At 35.5% G+C, this 23,427-nt stretch overlaps 1 protein-coding gene across 1 annotated transcript; it reads right to left on the bottom strand.

The window, feature by feature from the left end:
- On the bottom strand, positions 1-23,114 carry RGS18 (regulator of G protein signaling 18). Its single transcript, XM_001915707.5, has 5 exons — positions 22,673-23,114; positions 22,082-22,183; positions 20,971-21,032; positions 2,982-3,148; positions 1-1,463 (listed from the first exon to the last, which is right to left on the bottom strand). Exons 1-5 carry the CDS (start codon positions 22,789-22,791, stop codon positions 1,206-1,208), a joined length of 708 nt encoding a protein of 235 aa, XP_001915742.1. The 5' UTR covers positions 22,792-23,114; the 3' UTR covers positions 1-1,205.
- Positions 23,115-23,427: the final 313 nt, after the last annotated feature.

Here is a 23,427-nt window from a genome sequence, read left to right as displayed (position 1 = left end):
TGAATGGAGAAATTAAAATATTTATTCTTATAGGTGATCTACGATTTTTACATTTTACATTTCAACTAAAATAACATTTGCCAAAGGCAAATGTATGGCATCTTTAAATACAGACACTTACAGACCATGTAACACATATCTAAAATTAAATATTTCCCTAAAGTAGAGACATACATACTAATTAGCATAATCTTATTTGAATAATATAGTACTAAGTGATTCAATCAGATTCGGAAGAAGACTGTGATGGCTGGCGGAATACTTCCTGAATATGAGCCAATGCGGCAGATGCCTGATCTCTAGGACCTCAAACTCCTTGCTTCTTTACCTCCTCCCATTTCTAATTTTTGCCCTAATCCTAAAAGTCCAAAGACGAGGGCTAATTACTCCTGAAATAAACCTCCTCTGGTGGCCATTCAAATGACTGACTGCCGCTATCTCAGTAGCAACTTCTCTTTGCTCCACTCAGTCCTAACGTGGAGCTATGCCTCATCTGGGCATGTTTCCGTGACCAGCAGGAGTGTGCTCCGTATAACTGGGTAAGTCCATGCTCCCTTAGGAATGAACCCAAATGTGGACCACATTCTCAATCAGCAACCTAGGTTACGCTTAACCCGGAAGTTCTATAGAGATGAACGTGCCCTCCCAAACGTTCCTGTTGATGGCTTATAGCTAGAAGTTAGAAAAATTGGTGTTTTTGAGCCAGGGTTAGTAACCCAAGAATAAATGTTTGTTCTCTCCCATTGTGAGAGCTAGACCACTTCCATACTCTCTAAAACTGAGATAGAGTCTTCACCATTATGAAAAATGTTGTCTGAATATATGATATCTGAGCATTATGTTTTTTATATCTAGAAGAAAATCCAAACTAGATGTTTGGTCACACTGTTGACAATTTTACAAAAGCTTAAACTTTACTTAGCTTTACAATCTTGTAAAACATTGTTATTACTTCATTACTGCCTTTTAATTAAGTAATAAGTTTTTATGATTATGAATGGTGTGAAGTCAAATGGAAGGTTTTACAGAATATGTTGGCAGAGACAGTATGCACTGTTAGAATAAAAGTTTTGATTTACATTTTTAAAATCCTTTCGCATGATGTGTTTTATTTTAAAAGATGTACCCATTTGTTGACATAAACATGCTATATCTTAGAAGCAAATGTACAAGTTTGCCATCAAAACGAGCAAAATTAATTTTCTTTATAACCAAATGGCAACATCTGACTTTACATCCTGGAATTCATTGTAGGTAAATGAACGTGACCGTCTTCTAAGATTTGTTGGCCTCTGAGGTCTTCCTTCTGTCAAGTCTAAATAGATGTCAGATTTCAGAAAACGTGTGTAACTGTCTTGTTCCATAAGCTGATATACTCTGCTTTGTGCAGCATCAAAACTGTGGAGAGTGGGTTTGGTGATGCTCTTGGCAATGATTTCTTTGGTGTGGAAATCAAGGTTAACCTGGATAATAATGAAAAAAGTGCAATTATAGCCAATCTACTTCAGTAAACATGCTTGAGAAACGAACAGTACAGGGCTGACCCAATGCTCAAGTAGGGGTAGGGCACTTGGCCACTTGGGTGCTTTTCCTGTTATGGGTCTAGGGATCCAATGATTTACTCTGGGATGGCATCTCATCTGGCTCTTCTCTCCCTATACTCCTGGTCTTTCACTTTCTCTGCCAATTTAGAATAACGGAGTATTAATGGTACATGCCATAGAGATCATTAGCTTCAACTCATTTTCAAGTGGAAACTCAACTTCATAGAAATTAAATTATTATTATTATTTTTGTGTGTGCGTGTGAGGAAGATTGTCCCTGAGCTAACATCTGTGCCAATCTTCTTCTATTTTGCATGTGGGACGCCACCACAGCACGGCTTGATGAGCAGTATGTAGGTCTGTGCCCAAGATCCAAACCTGCAAACACCGGGCTGCTGTAGTGGAGCATGCAAACTTAACCACCATGCCACTACACCAGAAAGATATAAAATATTTTAATGCTGTTTATCAATGCACTGATGACATATCTGGTTCTGATGTGGTGAGTTTTTAGGAAGAGGTTCTTCCTCTTCCCTGGTGAGTAGCACCATACAACTAGCTGCCTTTGTTTACCTGTGTGTAAGGTTGGCCATGGGGAAGACAGAATAATTAATTACAACAGAAAACAGATTGAAACATAATGAAACAAGGAAAACAACTATCATTTCATGTGGAACAATATCTACAGGAACAATGCTACCCCATGGACAATCTAATTTACAGTCAAACAGGTCTCTTAACAGTGATAGATGACCAGCTCTACCACCGCACTGAAGAGACACTTTATTGAACACATAAAAATATAGAAACTCTCTTTAATTCACGTTTGAGGAAAGCCAAGTAATATTTTCTAGTTTTATAGCCATTTTAGCAATTGTTTCAAACAATTACCTCATACTGAACTTGCAGTCAAAGAAAATCACAATTGTGTTTTCACTTGAACCATTGCCAAATTAGGTTTACCTCGTCTCTCTATAATGAAATTTTCTTTTAGTCTACTTTAAGATGGAGAGAGAATCATTTCAGGGCAAACAAAACCTTGTGTATGTAGATGAGCAAAGATTAAAATGGTGCATGATAGAAAGATCTTAGGTTCTCTTGCCTTTATCACTTATAGAAATCTTTAGTTTCTGTGAGAGAAGGCTTGAGCTAAGGTGATTAACATGATAAATGAATCTAAATGTTGCAATTAATTGTATTCACTCTTCATTTAGAATAAAAATAACACTGAGGAGTGACTTCAATTATATCTTTCCTTCCATGGTAATATGTTACATTGCATCCTGTTTGTATGTAGAAATCTATATAAATAACCACCATTTTTGCTTCAACAAAATCCTGGCCTTTCTGGTAGAACGTACAGGTGTACCCATTTGATGAAGGCAGATTCTCTCAAATATTTTTCAAACAGGTGTAAATTTTTACAGTCATCTTTACCTCTTGCGGAGCATCGTTCTGTATAAATTTCTCATATATTGCTTTTGCTTTAAGGATAATTTGTTGAGGGTCTTTGCTTTTCTTGAAATCTTCACAGGCTACCCAAAATTCAATGTTTTCCTCACTGAATTCGGTTTTAAGAAATCTGGTAAAAGTCTCCAGTCCACCTACCAAGAAAAGAAGTGATATATTTTACAATAAAATATGAATGCTGAGAAAATGTACTCCTTGATATTACAGTATAACTGCAAATATTAGCAGAACAGCTCATGTTCCCTCAAATGCAGCGCGGTAGCATACGTCTTGCGTGATATGGCAGAAGGACCTCATATAAATTGGCTGAAATCTTCACAACTATGAAAGGTAAGTATCCTTCTTGTTGAAATGAGGCTGTATCATACTTAGACCTCGTAAGAGGGACTCTGGACCTCACTTTGGGTCTCCTTCCGCTGTGCCTCTCCCCAGGGTGTGTGTGCGAGGTTATTCTACAGAGCCAAGAAGCCATTTCACCTGGAGCCCATCCCTCATCTTCTAGTCCATGCTTCTTGGGCTCAGGACCCTGGAATTCCCTGTCTAAAGGCTCTGTGTTTCCAGAGTTTGCACAGCCGTCTTCTCCAAGTCCATCCAACAAGGGCACGCTGACTCAGTGGTATGCATACCGTTAGGCCTGAGTGTGGACAGGACTTGAATTTGCAGCCTGAGGGTGTCCACCCAAATGTGCAAAGAGGCCTCTCACAGTGTGGAACCAAACCATGGGTGGAAAGTGAAGTGAGGGAGGCCATATTTACAGAGTAGAACTGTGAAGAGTCTGAGAATTTTTAATTCAAACCTAATCTTCCAAGTTGTTACACCGTATATTTTTCAAAATAGAAGGATAGAATGAATAATTTTAACAGTCTGTCAGCTTGGTCTGTAACTTTTAAGCATTTAGACATATGGTATGGAGCCTCCGTTTTGACGTTGTTCTATTTGAGCCCCATCAATGCTAGGGGCAGGTCTCAAGTCTGGTAAAAGACCACCAGGGTTCAAATGCATGTTCAGCTGGTTACTGTGTTGCCCTGAGTGAATTATGCTTCATTTCTGTGCCTCAGATCATGATGATACCTACCTGATAGGGCTGTTTGGAGAAGTAAATGTGTTAAAATGTGCCAAGGGCTTAAAACAGTGACTGACACATAGTAAGTACTCTATATGGGTTTTGATGGTAGTGATGATGGGGATGATGCTGACGACAATCTTGATGACTATCATTTGTTTAAGGCTTAGTCAGGTAAAGTTAACATAGCTAAAAATGCGGCAGACTCAGATTCAACCCTAAGACACTTTGACTTTAAAACTAGTGCTCTTTCAACTATTTATGATATCCTACCATTTTTTGGCTTACAGACATTTTTACAAATTAAACTTCTTTGTTTTGAAAAAACTATAGATTTACATGTACGAAATAATAGAGAGATCCTATGTACTTTTTATCGTTTCCACTAATGTAACATCTTGCAAAACTGTAATAAAATATCACAACTAGGGTAATAATATCGCTATAGTCGAGATCCAGAACATTCCCATGATTAAAAAGATATCTCATTTTGCTCTTTTATAGCTACACGTACTTCCCTCCTACACCCAATCCCTCCATAAACTCTGGGAACCACTAATCTGTTCTCCATTGCTATAATTTTGTCAATTCAAGAATGCTATGTAAATGGAATCATACAGTAAATATTCTTTGGGATGGCTTTTTTCACTCAGCATGATTCTCTGGAGATTCATCCAGATTGATGCATGTATCAATTGATGTTCCTTTTCATCGTTGTGTTGTATTCCATGGTATGGACATGCCAACATTTGTTTAACTATTTACTAATTGAAGGACACATAGGGTTTTTTTGGCTATTATTAATACAGATGCTATAAACATGTATGTATAGATTTCTTTTTTTAATGTAAACATAGTCTTCATTCCTCTCGAATAAGTCCCCAGAAGTGAAATTGCTTGGTCATAGGTAGTCGTAATATGAAAGAGTGCATTGTAGAAGCACTGAGAAAAAAGAACATTGTTCCTTCTGGATTTTTCAGATAAATTTTCTCAGAGAAGTTCACATTTGAGTTGGATATAAATGACTAGCCATCTTTCTTCAGATTTGGTCTCACCCTCTAGTTATGACCTATTTCTCTTTCTGCTATCACAAGTACCTTATTACACAGGGAAATTTCATGAATCTTGTCTGGACTTCTTACTTGGTAATATTTGATAATACTGACCCCCTCCTTTTGAAAGTACTCTTCTTCCTAGGATTCCAGGGCACTGTATCTCCTACTTCACACTATCTGACCACTTTATGCAGTCGCCTGTGATGGCTTAACTTCTTCTGTTCCCTGGTTGAATATGATGTTTGCTGGGATTCTGTTCTTTACATTCTTCTCCTTTTCTCTCCTCTTCTAGCTCCCTTTTCTCTTCTCTACCCTCCTACCTTCTCTTCCCACATTTTTCCGGAAACTCCTTTTTTCCCTTAGGTCCCGCTGTACCTAACCCATATTGCTGGCACCTGTGGGCAAAATGAGGCATTACAAACAATCCTGGAAAACAATAAAGTTTCTGTGAGTTAAATTTTGATGTCATTAATGTTTAATAATCGTTTGATAGCATTAATAATTTTAATCATATTAAGAGAAATCATTGTAGAAACATTTTTCTCTTGACTTTGAATATTCCTCCAGCTACTCATCTATATATTTCTCTTTACAAATATAGTCTTTTGAGTAAGTTTTCTACACTTGGTCTTTTAATCCCCTCCACTTCATTTACTTCCCACACTAAAATGTGCTTTCTACCCAATACTTATATAATTTTTACCAAAATGACTTACTGTTATATTCAGTGGGCTTTTTTTTTTTCCAGTCCATATGTTTCTTCATCTCTCTACGACAGCAGGCACAGTTGAGAAATATCTGTAATTTTCTCCTATGGCACCTACCCTCCTGAGTTTCCTCTTAGGCCTCTGACCACTGCTTCTCTGAATAATTTGTAGTTTACCCTTCTTCATCCTTCCTGTTAATTACATTTCCTGGGTAATAACTTCAACACTCCAACACTCAGATAAAATGAATACACTGATGATTCTCAGAACTCATCTCCAGTCCAGATCTCTTTCCTGAGCTCCAAGCTCCTATCAACCAACATCTGGTAAACATCTCTATTGAATTTTCCACCGAAATAATCATGTTAGAGCTGAATTCATCATCACCCAAGACATTCCCAGAATGTTTTCCACTCAATGACACCATGCACTCAACAACTTAAACCACAACCCTGGCATCCTCAGGGATTCCCAATTTTCCTCTCACCCCACATCCAACTGATAATGAAATCTTGTCAACTTTGTCTGTTTCATGTATCATACATCTATCTTTTTATTTTTATGCGATCTGGAATTACTTTTAATCAGACCAGAATTATCTTTCACCTAGATTATTATAACAACTTTCTAATTGGTGACTCTGACTCCAGGCTTCCATTGCTCCCCCCTGCCTGGCACCCGCCACCACAACCCCAGCCCAACACTCTTAGTTTATTATCCACATTCTAGTCAGTAATATCTTTCTATAGTACAAAATTCATTATGTTTCTCCACTGTTTAAAATTTTCCAATAATACCCTTCATCTCTTTCCACTATCTTTTTCACACGATAAGCTCCAAGCCCAGAGAAATACTTGAGTTCCATGTGTGTGCCGTGTTCCCACATCTCTTACCTTGAGCTTCTCTTGGAAACACTTTTCTCTTCCTACTCTAATTTTATCAGTCTAATTCATCAATCTAATCTGTACCATCCATTCAGGTTTAAATTAGAGATCATCTCATCTGGAAAGTCTTCGCCAATCTCTCAAGAGTAAGTTGGGTGTCTTCATGCCATGACTTCCTAGTATACTGGGTCCCACTTAAAATATTGTGCTGTAGTTGCTTGCTCACTTTTGTTTCTCATGCTACACTGTGAGATTCATAAGATGGAAACTCTTGTCTAATTTGCCACTAAATCCCCAGGATGAAGAAATCACTCAATAATTACTTACTGAAAGAAATATTCGAACATATGAGAAAAATACAAAATTTCATTAAAAATACAAGACTTCTAGGAAATGTTTTGTCTTTTTAATGAGATATCAGTTCTATAATATAAGAGAAATTGTCGATCAGAGTCAGTAAGAATAAAAAAGCAAAAAACCAATAAAGAAAAAAATAAAAAAATCTTGTCCTATTATGAATAGGGATGCACAAATATATGAAATTCATAATATATTAGTCCATTTAAGAAGTCAATCCTTATCTTAGCCTGATTCCATTAAACATTTAATTAACGTTCTAATCTCAAGCTTATCAAGCAAAATTTTTATTATGTTTGGCCTCTTTTTGAGCATACAGAAATGCCTACCAATGAGAGTTTTATTCCTGAGTGTATATTATTGAGTTGGAACTCGGCCTCATGAGTTTTGCCAGTGTGAGCCTGCTCCCGAGAGTTGGGTCTTTCTTGGCACGTTAACAAGATGACAGCATCAATATTCAGAACTGGCAGGGTTTCAGTTTGTGGTGAATGCCAGCCTATGTGGCTTCAGACAAGCTGACAAACTTTCTTGGAGGCACACTCTTCTCTTGGGGATATCACTGTAGGTTATTCAAGCATATTCCTAATTCTATAGTGTATTCCTAACTTTGGTCAACTATCTTATTAAATAAAGTTTGTTTTCATCCTGAATTCCCCACTGAACAACTCATTAATTTATTATAAAAAATATTTACTGAGTGATAACTTTGATCCAGATACTGTTTTAGGTACTAAGGATTTAGCCGTAAAATGGAGGCAAAGTCCTTGACTTGATGTTTAATCTACAGAGTCCTACCTTAAATACAAAGAAATATTGCTATTAAACTATGATGAAATGGAGGGCCATGACGGAGTAACAGGAACTAAACTTGCCCTTTGACTATCAATAACTATGAAACTGGACAAAATATCAAGGTAGTAATTTCCAAGCAGAGTACAATTGACAAAGGGCCTAGAAGCAGTGTGAGAAAAGAAGCATATGAAGCGAGCCTAGGTTTGGTCTGGCTTCTTACCTGGGGGCACCTGTAAGACTGAAATGCATGGAGATGGAGCCTAAACAAAGTTAAAAATCGCTTTAAGCTGAGGAGGCAGAGGTAAGAGACTGGGATCATGATATGTTTGGAATTTGTGGGTCAGAGTACTGAAAAAAAGAGAAACAAGCAGAGGGGACCCGGAGGTCTGAATGCAGGTTCCCTGCAGACCCTTGATGGAGGACGAGCCTGTACATGGGTGGGCAAACTCTATGAAGCCTAGAAAGGTATAGCTGCTGTGGGGCTGAGAGGTAAATGGAAATATAAGAATCTGCATTGGTCTGGGAGACTTTGGAGTTCTGGCTCAGCCATAGTGGAGATCCCAACAAAGGCCGTATTTTTGATATAAATACTATGCCTAAGGGCAAAGACTTTGTCTTAGTGCTAAGGCAAATCAGAAAGAGATTGGTTCTAAAGGATCTAACTGGCCAGAAAAAGTCAAGAGGATGCACTAATGATTTAACTGATGGACAGAAAAAGAATCTAAGACTCTTTAAAGGAAGATAACATAATCTAGACTTTATATCTTCTTCCATACTCATGTACAATAAAAATTTATTAGGCATACAAAGAAATGTCTAAGGTGACTGCTATCAATAACAAAGGCAGTCAATAGAAACTGACCATGAGGTATCCAAAATGTTGGAAATAGCACACAAGGACTTTGCAAAAACTATTATTGATATGTTGATGAATGTAAAGGTTAAAAAAGACATATAAATGAATAGATGCAAAAACCCAGCAGAGAAAGTGAAACTGTAAAAAACAATCAAATGGAAATTCTAAAACTGAAATGCAAAATATCAGAAGTAAAAAATTCATTGGATGGTCATGAAACTGGATTAAAGACTGCAGAGGGAGGGCTAAGTATTCTAGAAGACAGTTGGATAGAAATTATTTAATCCAAGGAAGGCGGGAAAGGTTGAAAAGAGTAAAGAAACAACACAAAATTGTGAGACAAACAAAAAAATAAATTGTAAGAAATTAGATACAATCCCATCTATATTAATGATGACGTTACATTTAAAAGGACTACACACTCAATTAAATGTCAGAGATTATCAGATTGCATTAAAAATTAAAACTAGACTATATATTGGCTACAAGAGACACATTAAAGATAAAGTATCTAGAAAGTGAAATAAAAGGATGAAAATGATACACAACACAGAAGTTAAGCATAAGAAATCTGTATAAAAAATCTGATGCAGTCTGACAAAGTGACTTCAAAATAAAGAATATTTCCTTTTCATAATTATAAAATGGTCAATCATTACTGGTAAATAACAGTCCTAATTATATATGGACTTAATTGCAGAGCTTTAAAATACATGAAGCAAGCTGATAAAACTGGAAGAAGTAGAAAAATTCACAATTATAATAGTAGATTTTAATTCTGCTCACTTATAAATTTATAGATAGAAAATCAATAAGAATATATAAAACTTAAATATCATTATTAACCAAATTGACCAAATTGACAATTATAAAACATTCTACCCAACACATCTTTTCAAGTGCACAAGGAAGATTATACAAGATAGATCACATGTTAGGATATAAAATGAATCTTTGAAAGATTGCTATCTTATAGAGTATGTCCTTGGCCCACAAGCAGTTTAATCAAAAATCAATACTTGTAACATAGCTGTAAAAGCCCCAAATATTTGGAAATAAAACAGCACATTTATAAATAATTCATAAGTCAAAGAACCAATTACAAGAGAAATTAGAAAATATTTACTATTGAATGATGAGAGTACAAGCCCATCAAAATTTGTGGGATGTAGTTTAAACAGTAGCTAGAAGGAAATTTACTGCATGAAACACTCTACTAGTAAAAAAAAAAAAAAGAAGGGAGTCAAAATCAAGGTCTAAGTTTCCACACTAAGAGGCTTGGAAAGCAAGAGTAAATTAAAGCTACGGTAAATAGAAGGAAAAAATAAAAGTAAAACAGAGCAGAAGTCTGTAGAAAATGAACCATACAGGAAATTAAGCTAACAGTTTGTTCTTTGAAAACATTAATAAAATAGAACCCCCAGCAAGACTGTTTCACAGTAGGAAGAAAATTAAGGATATTTCAACAGATCTTAACAGATATCATTAGGATAGTAAGTGAATACTATGAACAATTTTGTGTCAATAAATGTAATTTCAATAAAACAAGAAATTGTTTTTAAAAAATAAATGTCTTCAAACTGACCCTGAAGAAGTGGAAAATCTGATAACTATAATTCAATTAATAAATAGATTTTATAATTAAAGTAGCGCCCCTTCAAAAAATCTTGGGTCCAGATTTGGTGAACTCCATAAAACATTTAAGAAAAAAATTATCCTAATCTTACCCAACTTCTTCTAGAAAACAGTGGAGGGGTGAATACTTTCCATCTCATTTTAATAGACTCAGATAACGAATACCAAAACCTGACAAATATATAACACCTCCCACCTCTCCAAAATAAATAAAATAAAGACTAAGAAAAAAAGAAAAAGGGAAATAAGGTTAAGGACCAATACCCCTCATGATCACAGATGCAAAGATTCTGAACAAAATATTAAAGACAAATTCAGCAATTTTATAAAAAAGATAAACATTCTAGTATTATGGCTGGAAAAATTTGTGAAATAAAGTGATAGCTTTCTTTATCTGCTCAACTCATTTTCACTTACATTAATTTTTTGTATCCACTGCTCTCTAAAACTATTCCTTGTGGTCAGTCAGTATTTCTAATATAGAAAGTTTCATATAGAACGAAGCAAGAAGAAAAAATCTCTTTGGGTAGAATTATAATGATAATTCAGAGGTTTTGCATTTATAACCTGTCTAGAGGTTTTGAGGGCTAAATACTGTTTATAAGCATTATTACCCCCATTTAATCTTTACAACAGCTGCCTGGTATATGTCTTATATTCGTTTTCAGAGATGAGGAAACTGAATTTCAGATAAGTTCAGTTACCCAAGATCTCACTTTTCAAACAAAAAAATTGTAGAAGTGTATCTTTCTCAGGGAGGCAATACTTCCTGGGGCAGAGAAACAGCCGTCCAAAAACGTCCATGCCCTCTCCCCAGAACCTGAGAATATGTTACCTTATATAGAAAAAAGAAGCTTTGCAGATATGATTATGGTTAAGGACCTTGAGGCAGGGAGTCTATCTTGAATTATCCAGGTAGACAGTCTAATGACATGAATCATTAAAAGTGGAAAAGGAAAGCAGAAGAGTGGGTCAGAGAGATGCAATATGAGAAACACTGTTGCTGACCTTGAAGATGGAAGAAGATGGTCACGAGCCAAAGAACGTGGTGGCTTCTGGAAGGTGGGAATGGCCCTCAGTTTAAAGCTAGCGAGAGAATGGAGACCTTGGACCAAAACTGCAAAGAATTGAATTCTGCCAAAAACCTGAACGAGCAAGAAAGGGATTCTGCTCTAGGTCCTTGAGAAAGGACAATAGCCTTCTGACATCTGGATGTTTTTCTGATGAGACCCATCCTCTACCTCTGGTCTACAGAACAGTAGGATAATAAATTTGTGTGGTTTTAAGTCACTGTATTTGTGGTAACTTGTTACAGCAGCAACAAGAAACTAATGCAATTCTTGAATTATGCTTTACATATCACCATTTATTTCTCCTACAGAGAACACCTGTTGCTTTTCTCATGAAGCATCATGTTTTTTATGTTGTAAGCAATCTTTTGAGTATACTAGAGATCCAGGAACTTAATGTTTAAGAAATCAGTTGTCAGAAAACGACATGACAACCTACAAACGTTTTCTAAGTATTAGAGTATGGGATGACTTCAACCTCTACCATGAGGAAAGAATCACGTGGGTCTGTTCCACCCCACTGCTCCTTCCATTGGTGTTTTCCCTGGGGTGAGGGGAGATTCTGTCTTTTCTTTTCTTTAGTAAATTAAGTAAGTGAAGAAACTAGGAAGACAAGCAAAGGTCAGGCTCAACAGGAATTTGAGAAGGCGTGGTAAGACTGCCAAGTAACTCAGAAGTTGTCTACAGTCATTAGATGCTAGTAAAATGATTCCTAGTCAAACATAAGGGTCTTGTGGAGGCCTTAGTGCTCATGAATGAGTCAACAAATTCTAATCGCTGAGAAGAAGTGAGAATGATCAATGTGGGTGATATTTAACCACTCTTCTTATTTCTCTAGCTTGTTTGGTGGTTGATTTTCAAGATGTACTTCTCATGCTGAGTACTGCACTTTTCTCAGAATGTGGATAGGAAATATAAATGGATAATGATTCTTTGAAGCATTTTGATAGAAGATTTTCCCTAAACACCTAAAAATGTATATGTGTCAGAGTAAAATGAGTGATCTGTCTCTGTTTTTAATATTTTTGAACCAAAATAGCTGCCAAAGGGAAGAACAGAGAGTCCAACATGCTGGTTTTACAATGTCTATTAGCACTCCAGTACTCACGGGAATTATTGGTCTTTAATATGTTTCTATTTGATTTTCCTTCCCATAATTCCTTTCACCTTGTGTATCTCAGAACCCGAACTTGTGGAAAAGCAATTTAAGCCATTGCTGTTGTCCAAGATTACATTCCTTTAACTTTTGGAAACTTTATTGTAGCCTCCTATTAAGACTTCAGGGGAAACTGGAGCCCTAGGCTGATGACTTTAGGAAAGAGGCTGAATAAGCATCATTTGACTACTGATTGACCAAGCTTAAAAATTTCTTCCTTCTGCATTTGTGTGACGAGAAAGATGGTTTTGTTGCATCATTCCTCATTTCACTTTTTGCCTTTTTTATCCTCTTTCTTCTTCTATAATGATCCTGGAAGGAAACAAGGAGACTAAGGCAAAATATGCCTTTCAACCCCCAGATTGAAACTGAAGTAGAATTTGAAATGTGGGCAACATTTAGATCTGTAAGAACAAAACCACAACCAAAAAAACCAGTCTGTAGACCAATTGGCTTGAAGCAAACTTTAGGCAGTTTTGTAAACGTGCCCCAGCTGCTGGCCAGAACTCTAAAAGAAAATGAGAACTTTCCCTTTGATGAATTTTTAGCGTAATGGAAAACTGCTGCTAAGCACCCATGCTTCCTTCCTCTTTCAAATGTCTAAAATGTTTGTCTTTCTCCCCCCAGATTAACATCCACTTTTTACTGGATCAAATTCTGAAAAATAAATGATGCTCTCTCCGTTTAACTCTATCTTCAAAACTGACAGGTTCTTTGTATTTTTTGAAGAGAATTCTGAAATTTGCTTGGCAGCTGCATAAAGTACATTTCTGAAGAGAATTTCTAGATAGTAGGAGCCATTGAAAGCAAGACAACAAAATGATTGTGAGAAATTTTCAGGACAGCCTAATTAAAAAAGCAAGAAGTCGTCATGGATATATACACTCTGCTGATATTAAGAAGCATATCGTTGAGTCTTATTGCTCTGTTTATGATCTAGGTTCTGCCTCTTCTCCATCCACAATAAGAGACACTTTAACTTGCTTTTTACTTGTTTCTCTGTTACTAAAGTTGGCAAAATAAAATGCCTGCTATTTTACATGGGAGAACAATCTGTTCCAGGTCAGATCTGGTTTGGAAAGAGGAAACTAAGGATATATTCTATTGGGTTTATGAACGAAGTTACTTTGACAGGAGTGAAAGGAACATTTTTTTGACTTCAATTAATTCTTTCCTATGTCATGTATAAACATGGATTAACCAGTTTTTAAATACCAAATTATTCCTCAAGTGAGTTAAAAAGTAATTGTCACAATTTTAGGACGATATGGCCGTGACTTTTCCTATTAATAAGTCTCAAATATAGCAAAATGTTTTGTACTGACACCTAAAAGGAATCATCCATATGCCAGGCAACTGAAATTGTTACTTACTTGTTAAAAATAACTCCCTTCATGTAACTTTTAATTGTTTATGAAATGCCTAGTATGAACCTGAGGACTGTATTACATATTGAAAATACAATATTAATTCCAATAGTTGGAAGGTTTGAGTGTTTGCTGAGGTCTTGGCACATTGCTCTATGCCTTCTATTGGAGCAGTTCCATTTAATTTTCATGTCAGCCCTGTGGAGTAAGTCCTGCTCTACCCATGTTTACAGATGAAGAAGGTGAGGTTCAGAAGGTTAAGTTGCTCTAAATCTTACAGCTGGGAAAAGCACAGGGGTTTGAACCAAGGTTTGTTTTGCTTAAAATTATAGAACGTTTACCAATAAACTGCCATAAAACATAGTCCCTATTGTTGGGGAACATGGAGGTTAATGGGCAAGACAGCCATGTACATACCAAGGATAAGGAAGGACAATTGCAGAAGTGACTTATTCTCTTTGCAACAGCAGAGGAAAATCAGCTTTCATGGAATTCAAATAGCAGTCTTCCAGAAAATAACATAAACATTACTTAAAATATAGTTCTTCATTAATCTGTAAAGCATGAGTGTCAACTATGTGTCAGCCATTGTCCCCTAGGATATCATGCAAAACCCATTGGTTATGGTGGTTAGTCTTGAACTTGATACAGCCTTTCAAAATGAAGTCACAGCACGGATATTAGAAAGAGTGCTGTATACTAAAGGGACTCATTATGGGTTAATCAAAGTGAGTGGATTTGGTTGGCATAATATGGATATAACAGGGAAGAATAAGACTGATTCAACAAATGAATTAGGGATGAATGTGAAAGTAGTTCATTTACTTAAAAGTTCACGTAAACTACTTTTTAAAAAGTAATATGCAATATCCTGCTCGGTTATCCCAGCACATTAGCTACTTCCTGTTTCTCTGACTCACCAGGGGCAGCTGCCTTAGGTGAAGTCACCATGGAACCATTTCTCACACAGGCAGTAACTCACTCAACAGTCCTTCGGAAGGCTGCGGTGGTGAATGCAGCTGTCAGAATTACTCGAGAGAATTTGGGATTAGAAGTCACACTGGAAGAAGCTGGCTCAATGTGTCATACACATAGGAAATGCTTGTAATGGCATGTTTCTAAATTGAAACTCTGGCATCTGTTGGAGTATCTTTCTCATGCCAAGAAACCAAATGAAACAAAAAGTCAAAAAACTCTCAAGTTGGAAACCCAAGTATGGTATAATATTCTACTGGTTTATATTTGTACTGGCTTGAGTGGTTTCCTTCTTTCATATTTGGCTTTACAGCACTTGACTTGCTACACAATATTGTGGTTACTGTTGCAATAATGATTTATTTATGTGATCCATTTATAATTTAGACTGGCTTTTACTTATTTTTGTTCTTTAGCTAGATTAAGAAATTGAGTGTTTGTTATGAGTCAGCTTGATTCAGAAATGTAACTTTCAGAGCACTGGGATCCCTTATCTTGCAGAAAATTGGTAACCGAAAATTGGGGAGGGCAGCTTGAAAAGCCACAAGGTGAAAATTATGAGAAGAAGTACTCATTTCCTTCCCCAAAGAGAAGGATGCATTTCCCAGTAGCATTTACCCAAAGTCAGTAATAAGTACTTTCCACAGTATAATCAGTTTGTATTTTTAAATCAAAGGAGTGCAATGACGTACATATTTTACATCTATCTTATTATGAATTATTCTCAGAATTAAGCTTAGTAGAGCCAGAATCCAGGATGCAAAGAGTCCAAGCAAACAGTAATTAATACAAAGGTGAAAAATACTGGAATTATTTGCAATGACTGAAAAAAGGCTGCACAGGAAAATAAACAATTAAGTAGTAGTTGGAAGATTTTTCTTATTGCTAGACCCTCCTTTCACAGGAAATAACATTCTCTTTTGAGCTTCAATTATTAACTATATTAAATGCTTAAAAAATCTCTATCTGTAGTCAATCTTTCTTCCATATTCTAGATATGTGCCTTAAAACCCTACAAAACTTTTGATAAAGTTTACCAGCAACTAAATAAGTTCAAACTCTAACCTATCATCTTCTCACAAACCTTGTTTTTCCACTTCTATTTCTCGTTTGTAAAAGGCACAATTATCTTCTATTAATATGGAATAAAATCTAGGGATCTTTGGCTCATCTTTTTTCTCCATCTCCTATTTCTTCATCCTCTCACTTTGCAGCATATGTACACATTCAGTCACCAAGTTCACCCATTTTCTTTCCAAAATAGCCCTTACCTTGAGGTTAGTTTTTCTATTTGTAACGGTCCTGGAGGGAGTCCATGCTGCATGCATAGAACTCTACCTTTCTATGCATCGGGGTTAGCTTTCCAACAAACACACTTCCAAAGTTTTTCCCCAACTTGATTTTCCAGTGTGTTTGTTCACTACTCTTTGCCCCAGTGAAAGTGAACTGCTTGCTTTTCCAGGTGGCAGCAAAATCTCTAATTTCTCTAGCTGTTTTCATGTCTTTTTCTCCACTCAAGAATTACCTTTTCTTCTGCCTGTTGAAATCTTGCACACATCTATCTAATCTCTTTTGATGATTTTCTAAAGTCTGTGTGATCCTTTGAAAGTTCGATAGCATTTTTTAAACTATTTAGCCAATTGTTTTCAAAATTATGTATGACTCAGCAACATTATTTTACTTCCAAAGATGTCTTACACAGAACCATATATATGTATACAAACACGCACATACATGTGTGAGTATAATATATGGAAATAAAATTTTGTTGGAATTACTTGATTCGCTAGATTCCCACTGAAAACGTTTACTTTTAAAAAGTCAATCAGTGAAAAAGACTGATGACTAAATTTGAAATTGATAATTATGACTGACCAATATAGTCTGATATTATTTTTTGACTTATTTGTGCTTTTTGTTTTTATTAAACATCATTAGAAATTATTGATTTGCATATATGCTGTTAAATTATAGATTTTTATAATTCATTTTGCAATTTCAGGCAAATTTGTCAATAAACAGGGATGGCAGAAAAATTTATTTATCCTAATATCTGCTTGGAAACAAATGAGGAACAGAAGTTAAACTGTTGAGGGACTTCATTGTGTTAAAATTTACTATATAATGTGTTTGAGTTCATTTTCCTTAAATAAACATTTTATTTTAGAATCGATTTAGATTTACAGAAAAGTTATAAAGAAAATACAAATTTCCATATCCCCCACATCCAGTTCCCTCCTATTATTAACATCTTGCATTGGTAAGGTATATATGTTACAATTAATGAACAAATATTTGATACATTATTATTAATTGAAGTCCATACTTTGTTTAGATTTTATTGGATTTTTACCTTCTTTTTTTTAATTTTAAGGATTCAACTACATTCTAAGAATGAAATTTCAATAAAATAGTGGGATTATCAAAACGCTCCACGGAGCCTTGATTTCTGTGGAATATGGCAAAACCCATGCGCTTTCTGTTTTAGTCTCATCTATCTATTGTCTGTGACTGTAAGCCACCCTTCCTTTTTCAAATTATGTTTCTCAACAAAGAATTACTTTCCTTTTGGTTCCCTAAATAAATGGCACTGGTTGATGCCCCATACCTCTGTTGGTTCTCTGCTTGGACAATGTCTTTCTCTCCTCGCCCAGCTAGTGAATTTTGATTAATTCCCTAAAATCTAGAGTAAGAACCATCTCCTCTGTGTGGCTCCATTCCCAAAGATGCTGATAATCGGTCTACAGTGATTTTAATATCCGTCATTTTTGTCAAACTGAATACGCAAATTTCCATGGCACTTTGTTTGACTTACCTCATTTTCCATTTGACTACATTTAATAATATTTCTACTTCCTTTATACAGACATGACATACAGAATTCGAGAAACTTACACACTTAACCAAAGGGAAATTCTATAAAATTTGATTGAGCAAGGTCTTTCTTGAAGTGCATGTGTGTGTGTGTGTGTGTGTGTGCAAGTATGAATATAAGATCTTCCTTTTTTGTTTGCCTAGAGTCAAGTCAATAGAAATGAGCTGAATTTAACCATTGCAACCAATAACATTTTTTAGCTGATTATTTTAAGCTTAGTAACTTAATATTGCAATAAGCTTTGCAATGAAAAATAATTGAATTTGGGGGGATTGATTTAAAAAAATACTAGTAACGTAATTTTTCGTGAATTGAGCATAATTTAATTAGCATTTTGATCATGAGCGATGATAACAGTCTCCAAGTGGATCAGTGCTGACTTTTGTTACTTGTGTTATCCCTTTTTGATTCCAATCACTGCTATCTTACAGTTCTTTAATATTTCCCCAGTAGAGAAAAGAGAGAGAGCAACAAATTCAATTCTTTCCATTTGGTTTTGACTACTCGTAAAGCAGAATGATTACAGATGCCAGGGCAGGATTTTCTGTGGGACTAACTGCCCTTGCTGAATCTTGCGTCTCTCTGAATGTGTTGGGAGAGTGCCATGAAATTATTACACACCAATTTATTAAGTTAAAGAAATAAATCCAGCTCATATATTTCTTTCAATTGAAATTTAACCCTGGGAGCGATGTTTATCCTATTGGGAGTAGACTGGGAAACAGAAAAACATTATTAAATTTATTGTTGATCATTATTATTTTTCATAGTACCAGACACCATTTGCATTTGTGTAATGTCAAACAGTTACTGGTTTCTTATTCGTCTCATTTAATCCTGAGAGAAATATATTTCTATCGGAGCTAAGGACATGACACTATTATCTACAATTACACTTGAGGAAGTTAAATGTCCAGAGTGGTGAGGATTAACTGAAATTATAGGGATTAGTTTAACTAAGATTATACAACCATTATGTTGTAGAAGAGAACCGGAACTCAAATCTCAAAGGAACCCTGCACTAACTTCTCTCTAGCAACAAATGTGGTTATGCTATTTGAGCACTTAATATATACCAGGTGGTTTGTGGGATTTGGGGATTCGCAGATGAAAAGACATCTGCTTCCTTATAATAAACAGTCAATAGCAAAAAAAAGGAATTCCACTTCTCTTTTTCTCCTTGCTCTGTCTGGTGAAGAGACTGAAGGGCCGGGATGTGCCCAAATCTTGGAAACAATATGAGATTAAAAAATAGAAGCAACTTTGAGGGGGCATGAATTATGGAGGAAAGGTTTACACAGGCGGTTGTAATTAGTCTCAAGAAGTGATAACTGTCTCAACCAAGACAGTGGCGGTGGAGTTAGTGAGGATGGGACAATATGATTGGCAAGAATTTTAACAATAGTTAAGAAATGATTGGATGTTGAGAATGAAGAAAGTGAATAGTTGAGAAAAGCTCTTTAAATTACTCTTCTCCAAAATAGGGAGTGACAGTATTAAGGTGAAATAAGGAGGAAGGAGTCAAGTTACATTTTTCAGCATAAACTTCCTTTCTTACTACTACCCTCCATTTTCAGTGATTACATCCTTGCCTAAATTTAAGCCTTGATTTCTCTGCCTATATTTTCCCTTCTCAGAGTCAATACTACAATTCAGAGGTAGAATCTGTTTTCATTGAAACAAAGAAAGTATTGAGAGATAGTCTGCAGAAATAGAATTCTTATGTCAGTAAATTAACGGGACCATTAAGAGTTCAGCAAGACCTTATAGAGAGAAGGACAATTGAAGAGAAAAATACAGAAAATGAGGACAGAGAAGAGAAGTTGGTGTTTCATCAAACGGAGCGTTTGAAGCTGAATTATGAGTACTACACTCCCAGCTGTCTTAGCAACAGGAGCTCCTTCCAGGAGACACCTTAGAATGTGAAACCCGCCTGCAAAGCTGTAAACAGTAGTTAGAATAACAGTAGTTAGAGTAGTCTGGCCAGCCTCATCTTGGAATGGTCAGAGGAGGATCTGGGAAGTGCTTCTGTTTCAAAGAATGAAGTAAGGAACAAGAAAATTTGAGACACAAATCAAAGCTGAAGGCTTGAGGAAGCGTGTGGATATTCGGTAATGAGAAAGTGGTACTTCTTATGCAGACTCTACTTGGTTCACTGTGGAAAATCATGGACTTGTGGTTGCCTTGGCCCACAGCCTACCCAGTTAAACTCATCAGTGTCGCTACCGGAAAGAAATCGTGGACTGAATAAAGACAAAAAAGCTCGCTCACCTGCTGCCTTATGTAAGGTGACCCTAAAGAATAGCAAGCCAGGCAGCCTGTCCTCTAACCTAGAGTGATCATAGTGTTGGACAGTCAACTGGGGACTCAATATTTGTCCTCACTTCCATCTCATCTACAAAGCTTCCTCTCAAATTCCCCTCCTGATTCTCAACTCTTCTATAAAATTCTGCTTTAAAAACAGATGAGTGACAAGTGAGGTATTTATAAAATTTTAAAAAACCAACTACTTTCATGAGAGTTTCCTATATGTCCATTAAAAGAACTAGTTTAAATGTTATATCGCTTAATAAAAATCAGGGGCCAGCCTGGCGGCGCAGTGGTTAAGTTTGCACGTTCCCCTTCGATAGCCCGGGGTTCGCCGGTTCAGATCCTGGGTGCGGATCTATGCACTGCTCGTCAAGCCATGCTGTGGCAGGCGTCCCACATATAAAGCAGAGGAAGATGGGCACGGATGTTAGCTCAGGGCCAGCCTTCCTCAGCAAAAACAGGAAGCTTGGCTGCAGATGTTAGCTCAGGGCTAATCTTCCTCAAAAAAATAAAATAAATAAAAAAATAAAAATCACATGGATAATCTGGGATTTAGTAAAACCAAGTTTCCTTCAAAAATAAAAAAATTTAAAGATTTGAAATTATTAGCCACAGCACAAAGAAATAATATTTTGACCACAATAAGCAATTCTTAATGAAATGAGAATATTTCTAAAAACAGTTTCCATTGGTTGCCTATTCTATTATTTAGTTATTTCTATTGATCAGAAACTCAGATTGCTGTAAATTACCAATCTGACTAAATATTTATGACAGCCTGTTTTGTATGGTTACATGCATACTTTGTATAATTTCCATTACGGCAGAAAGTATTTGGGAAAAATACCACTAACCTTTATGGGAGAGCAGTTTGTCAAATGATTCACCCCATATCACGGCTTCTGCAGGGGAGATTCTGTTCAAGAAACAAAATGTTTTATGATGGAGTGTGCAGAAAGTCTGTTTATGAATCTGCTCCGACATCTGCTAGGATACTGCTCTTTTCTGTCATATTTCACAGAGTTTCTCCTTTGCTCATTACATAACGAAAGTTGTATTTACGCCAAAAATTTCAAAACCATTGGTCAACTTTCTTTGGGATTTTGCCTATCAAGCAATGTATTAAAAAGCATTAAATATTTTCTCATGAGTATATGAATTATGATTTTTTTAAGGAAAAATTAATCATGTATTAGGTTAAAAACAAAGAAAAAGAAATCGGGTCAATTATCTTTCTTAATTCAGCAAATAGAAGAAACTAAACTGGCAGTATCTTTCAGTCAAAGTTTTTTTTAACTGTAATTTCCTTGAAGCTCTTACCACAATATGTGGCAACTTTTTTTTAACAGATACAGGAAGTTTGACTAATGAAGTTATAAAGGGCAAGAAATACAAAGCATTTTTAATGCAAAAAATATTTCAGAGTTGTTGATAATTTAGAGAGCTGAATATATTTATCTTGGATATTTTATTGGTCATATTTCATATTTGGAAGGGTTTCTATTATACTAGTATATAAGGCTATTCCATTTTCTGGTTGAATTCAAGAAAAGGCTAAAAATTGCAAAATATCCCTTTTTGTGCTTTATTTGCTTTTATACGTAGGGCATTTTTTCAAACTACTAAGGAAAGAGATGAATAGCTCTTCTCTATGACAATATCACATTGTGAAAACACTTAAATTAATGACTATTTCATCAGTTTATAAGGAGTAAAATATATCATTAAAATTGACAGCTATATAATTTTAAAAGAGCACCTTTACATTTTTATAAGATTATTTGATTCCAGCTATTAAAGTGGTTTAATTTTATGGAATATTTCTAGTTTGTCGAAATGAGATCTCTAACCTTCTTTATATTACTGTATAATTTCCAATAAAATGGAAATCCCTAATTTCCTCTTTCTTAAATCTTTCATGGTAGAATCAGCAAAATATCCCCCAAATAATTAAAAGTTATTCACCTCGTTTCTTTGGCTAAGTGCCCGGATCTACCGGAGTGGGTCTCTTCATGAAATTCAGGTTTCTGCAAGAGCAGACTTAACCTGTTTCTTTTTTCCTTAGCTCTGAAAAGAGAAGGCGTGAGTTTCAGGACAATTTAAATGACAATTTAAACCTCTCCTTCTGATATCAGACAAGTTTGGAGTTGGTAATTACCTAAACACCCCTTCTCACCCACACCCCACTCATCGCACACTCACAATGATATTCCTAAAGAATTTCATTTAAATAGCATGTTTGTGGAGGAATTTGGGTAGGCGTATGTAAAATATATTTGTTTTTTCCTTCTGTAACTGTAAAGTATTTGAGATTATATTTCAACAAAGATTGTTACCAGTTCTTCTCTGTAGTTAAAATTGTTGCTCTTTTTTTTTAAATGAAAATATTTTAGATTTAACAGTTGTTTACTCCTAGTAAATAAAGACTTTTTTTCAATCATAACAGTACAATCAGTATATTCTGGACCAGATATTTTAAAAATAAATGCTAACAAATCTTCAACATCCATCCTGTTTTTAAAAGTATAAGGCTGATTTTAAAAAGTATGACTTTACCTGAGTTTGGCTTCTTTGCTTGTTTCTTCTTTTCCTGAACCATGTATTAACTTGAAAAAAGTTTTTTCTTTTGATTCGCACATATTTAATTGAGAAAAGAAAACCAATGATGTTTCCATCTTCTTTCTCTAAAATGAAGAGACGTCTAATTTATTACATCCTTCACATGTTAATGCTACTCCGTAGTTATACATGGTAGATGAAAAAGTTATCTCAAGTCTGTTAGTAATGCTTAAAAAAAGTCAAGAGCTGCGTTTCAGCTTCTGCAGAAATGTAGAAGTGAGGAACAGAAGTACCGTTCGGTCCTGAGTTGTTTAGGGAAATGATACCACAAATTTGCAGAATGACTCTTGGTCTTTAAGATAAAGACTAGCATTACCACAGTGGAACTTCTCTTTCTAGTTTGTGCAACCAGAATGATGCTTTAATAGACCCAAATGACACTGTCATTTCCCGCAGGAACTTTTCGAAAGTTCTTTAATGTGTGTAGTGTGTTTGAAAATGTATCGTGGCAAAGTACTACATCAAACATTAGGAAACACTTTCCCTCATTCTTAAAAAAGCATTTTTACTTCTTTAAACTATTTGAATTAGCAAATTATATTTAGTTGACATAATGCTATGTTATATTAATTACATTTGTTTTACATATTGGATCAAACTAAGACTGTAGATCACAGAGTTTTATAGTTGAAAGGGAGAGTAGAAAGCATTCAATTCAATAATTTTTAAGCACAGATTCATGGAATGATTTT

This window comes from Equus caballus, chromosome 30 (assembly GCF_041296265.1).
Source record: "Equus caballus isolate H_3958 breed thoroughbred chromosome 30, TB-T2T, whole genome shotgun sequence".
In the NCBI taxonomy this organism is placed as follows: Eukaryota; Metazoa; Chordata; class Mammalia; order Perissodactyla; family Equidae; genus Equus; species Equus caballus.
This window is presented reverse-complemented; position numbering and strand designations above follow the sequence as displayed.

Coding starts and splice junctions, on each gene's coding strand:
- RGS18 (XM_001915707.5), bottom strand. CDS start 22,791: ATGGAAACATCATTGGTTTTCTTTTCTCAATTAAATATGTGCGAATCA. Junction 22,184..22,672: donor AGCAAAGAAGCCAAACTCAG/GTAAAGTCATAC, acceptor TTCTCTTTTCAG/AGCTAAGGAAAAAAGAAACA. Junction 3,149..20,970: donor CAAACTGCTCTCCCATAAAG/GTTAGTGGTATT, acceptor TTTTCTTGGTAG/GTGGACTGGAGACTTTTACC.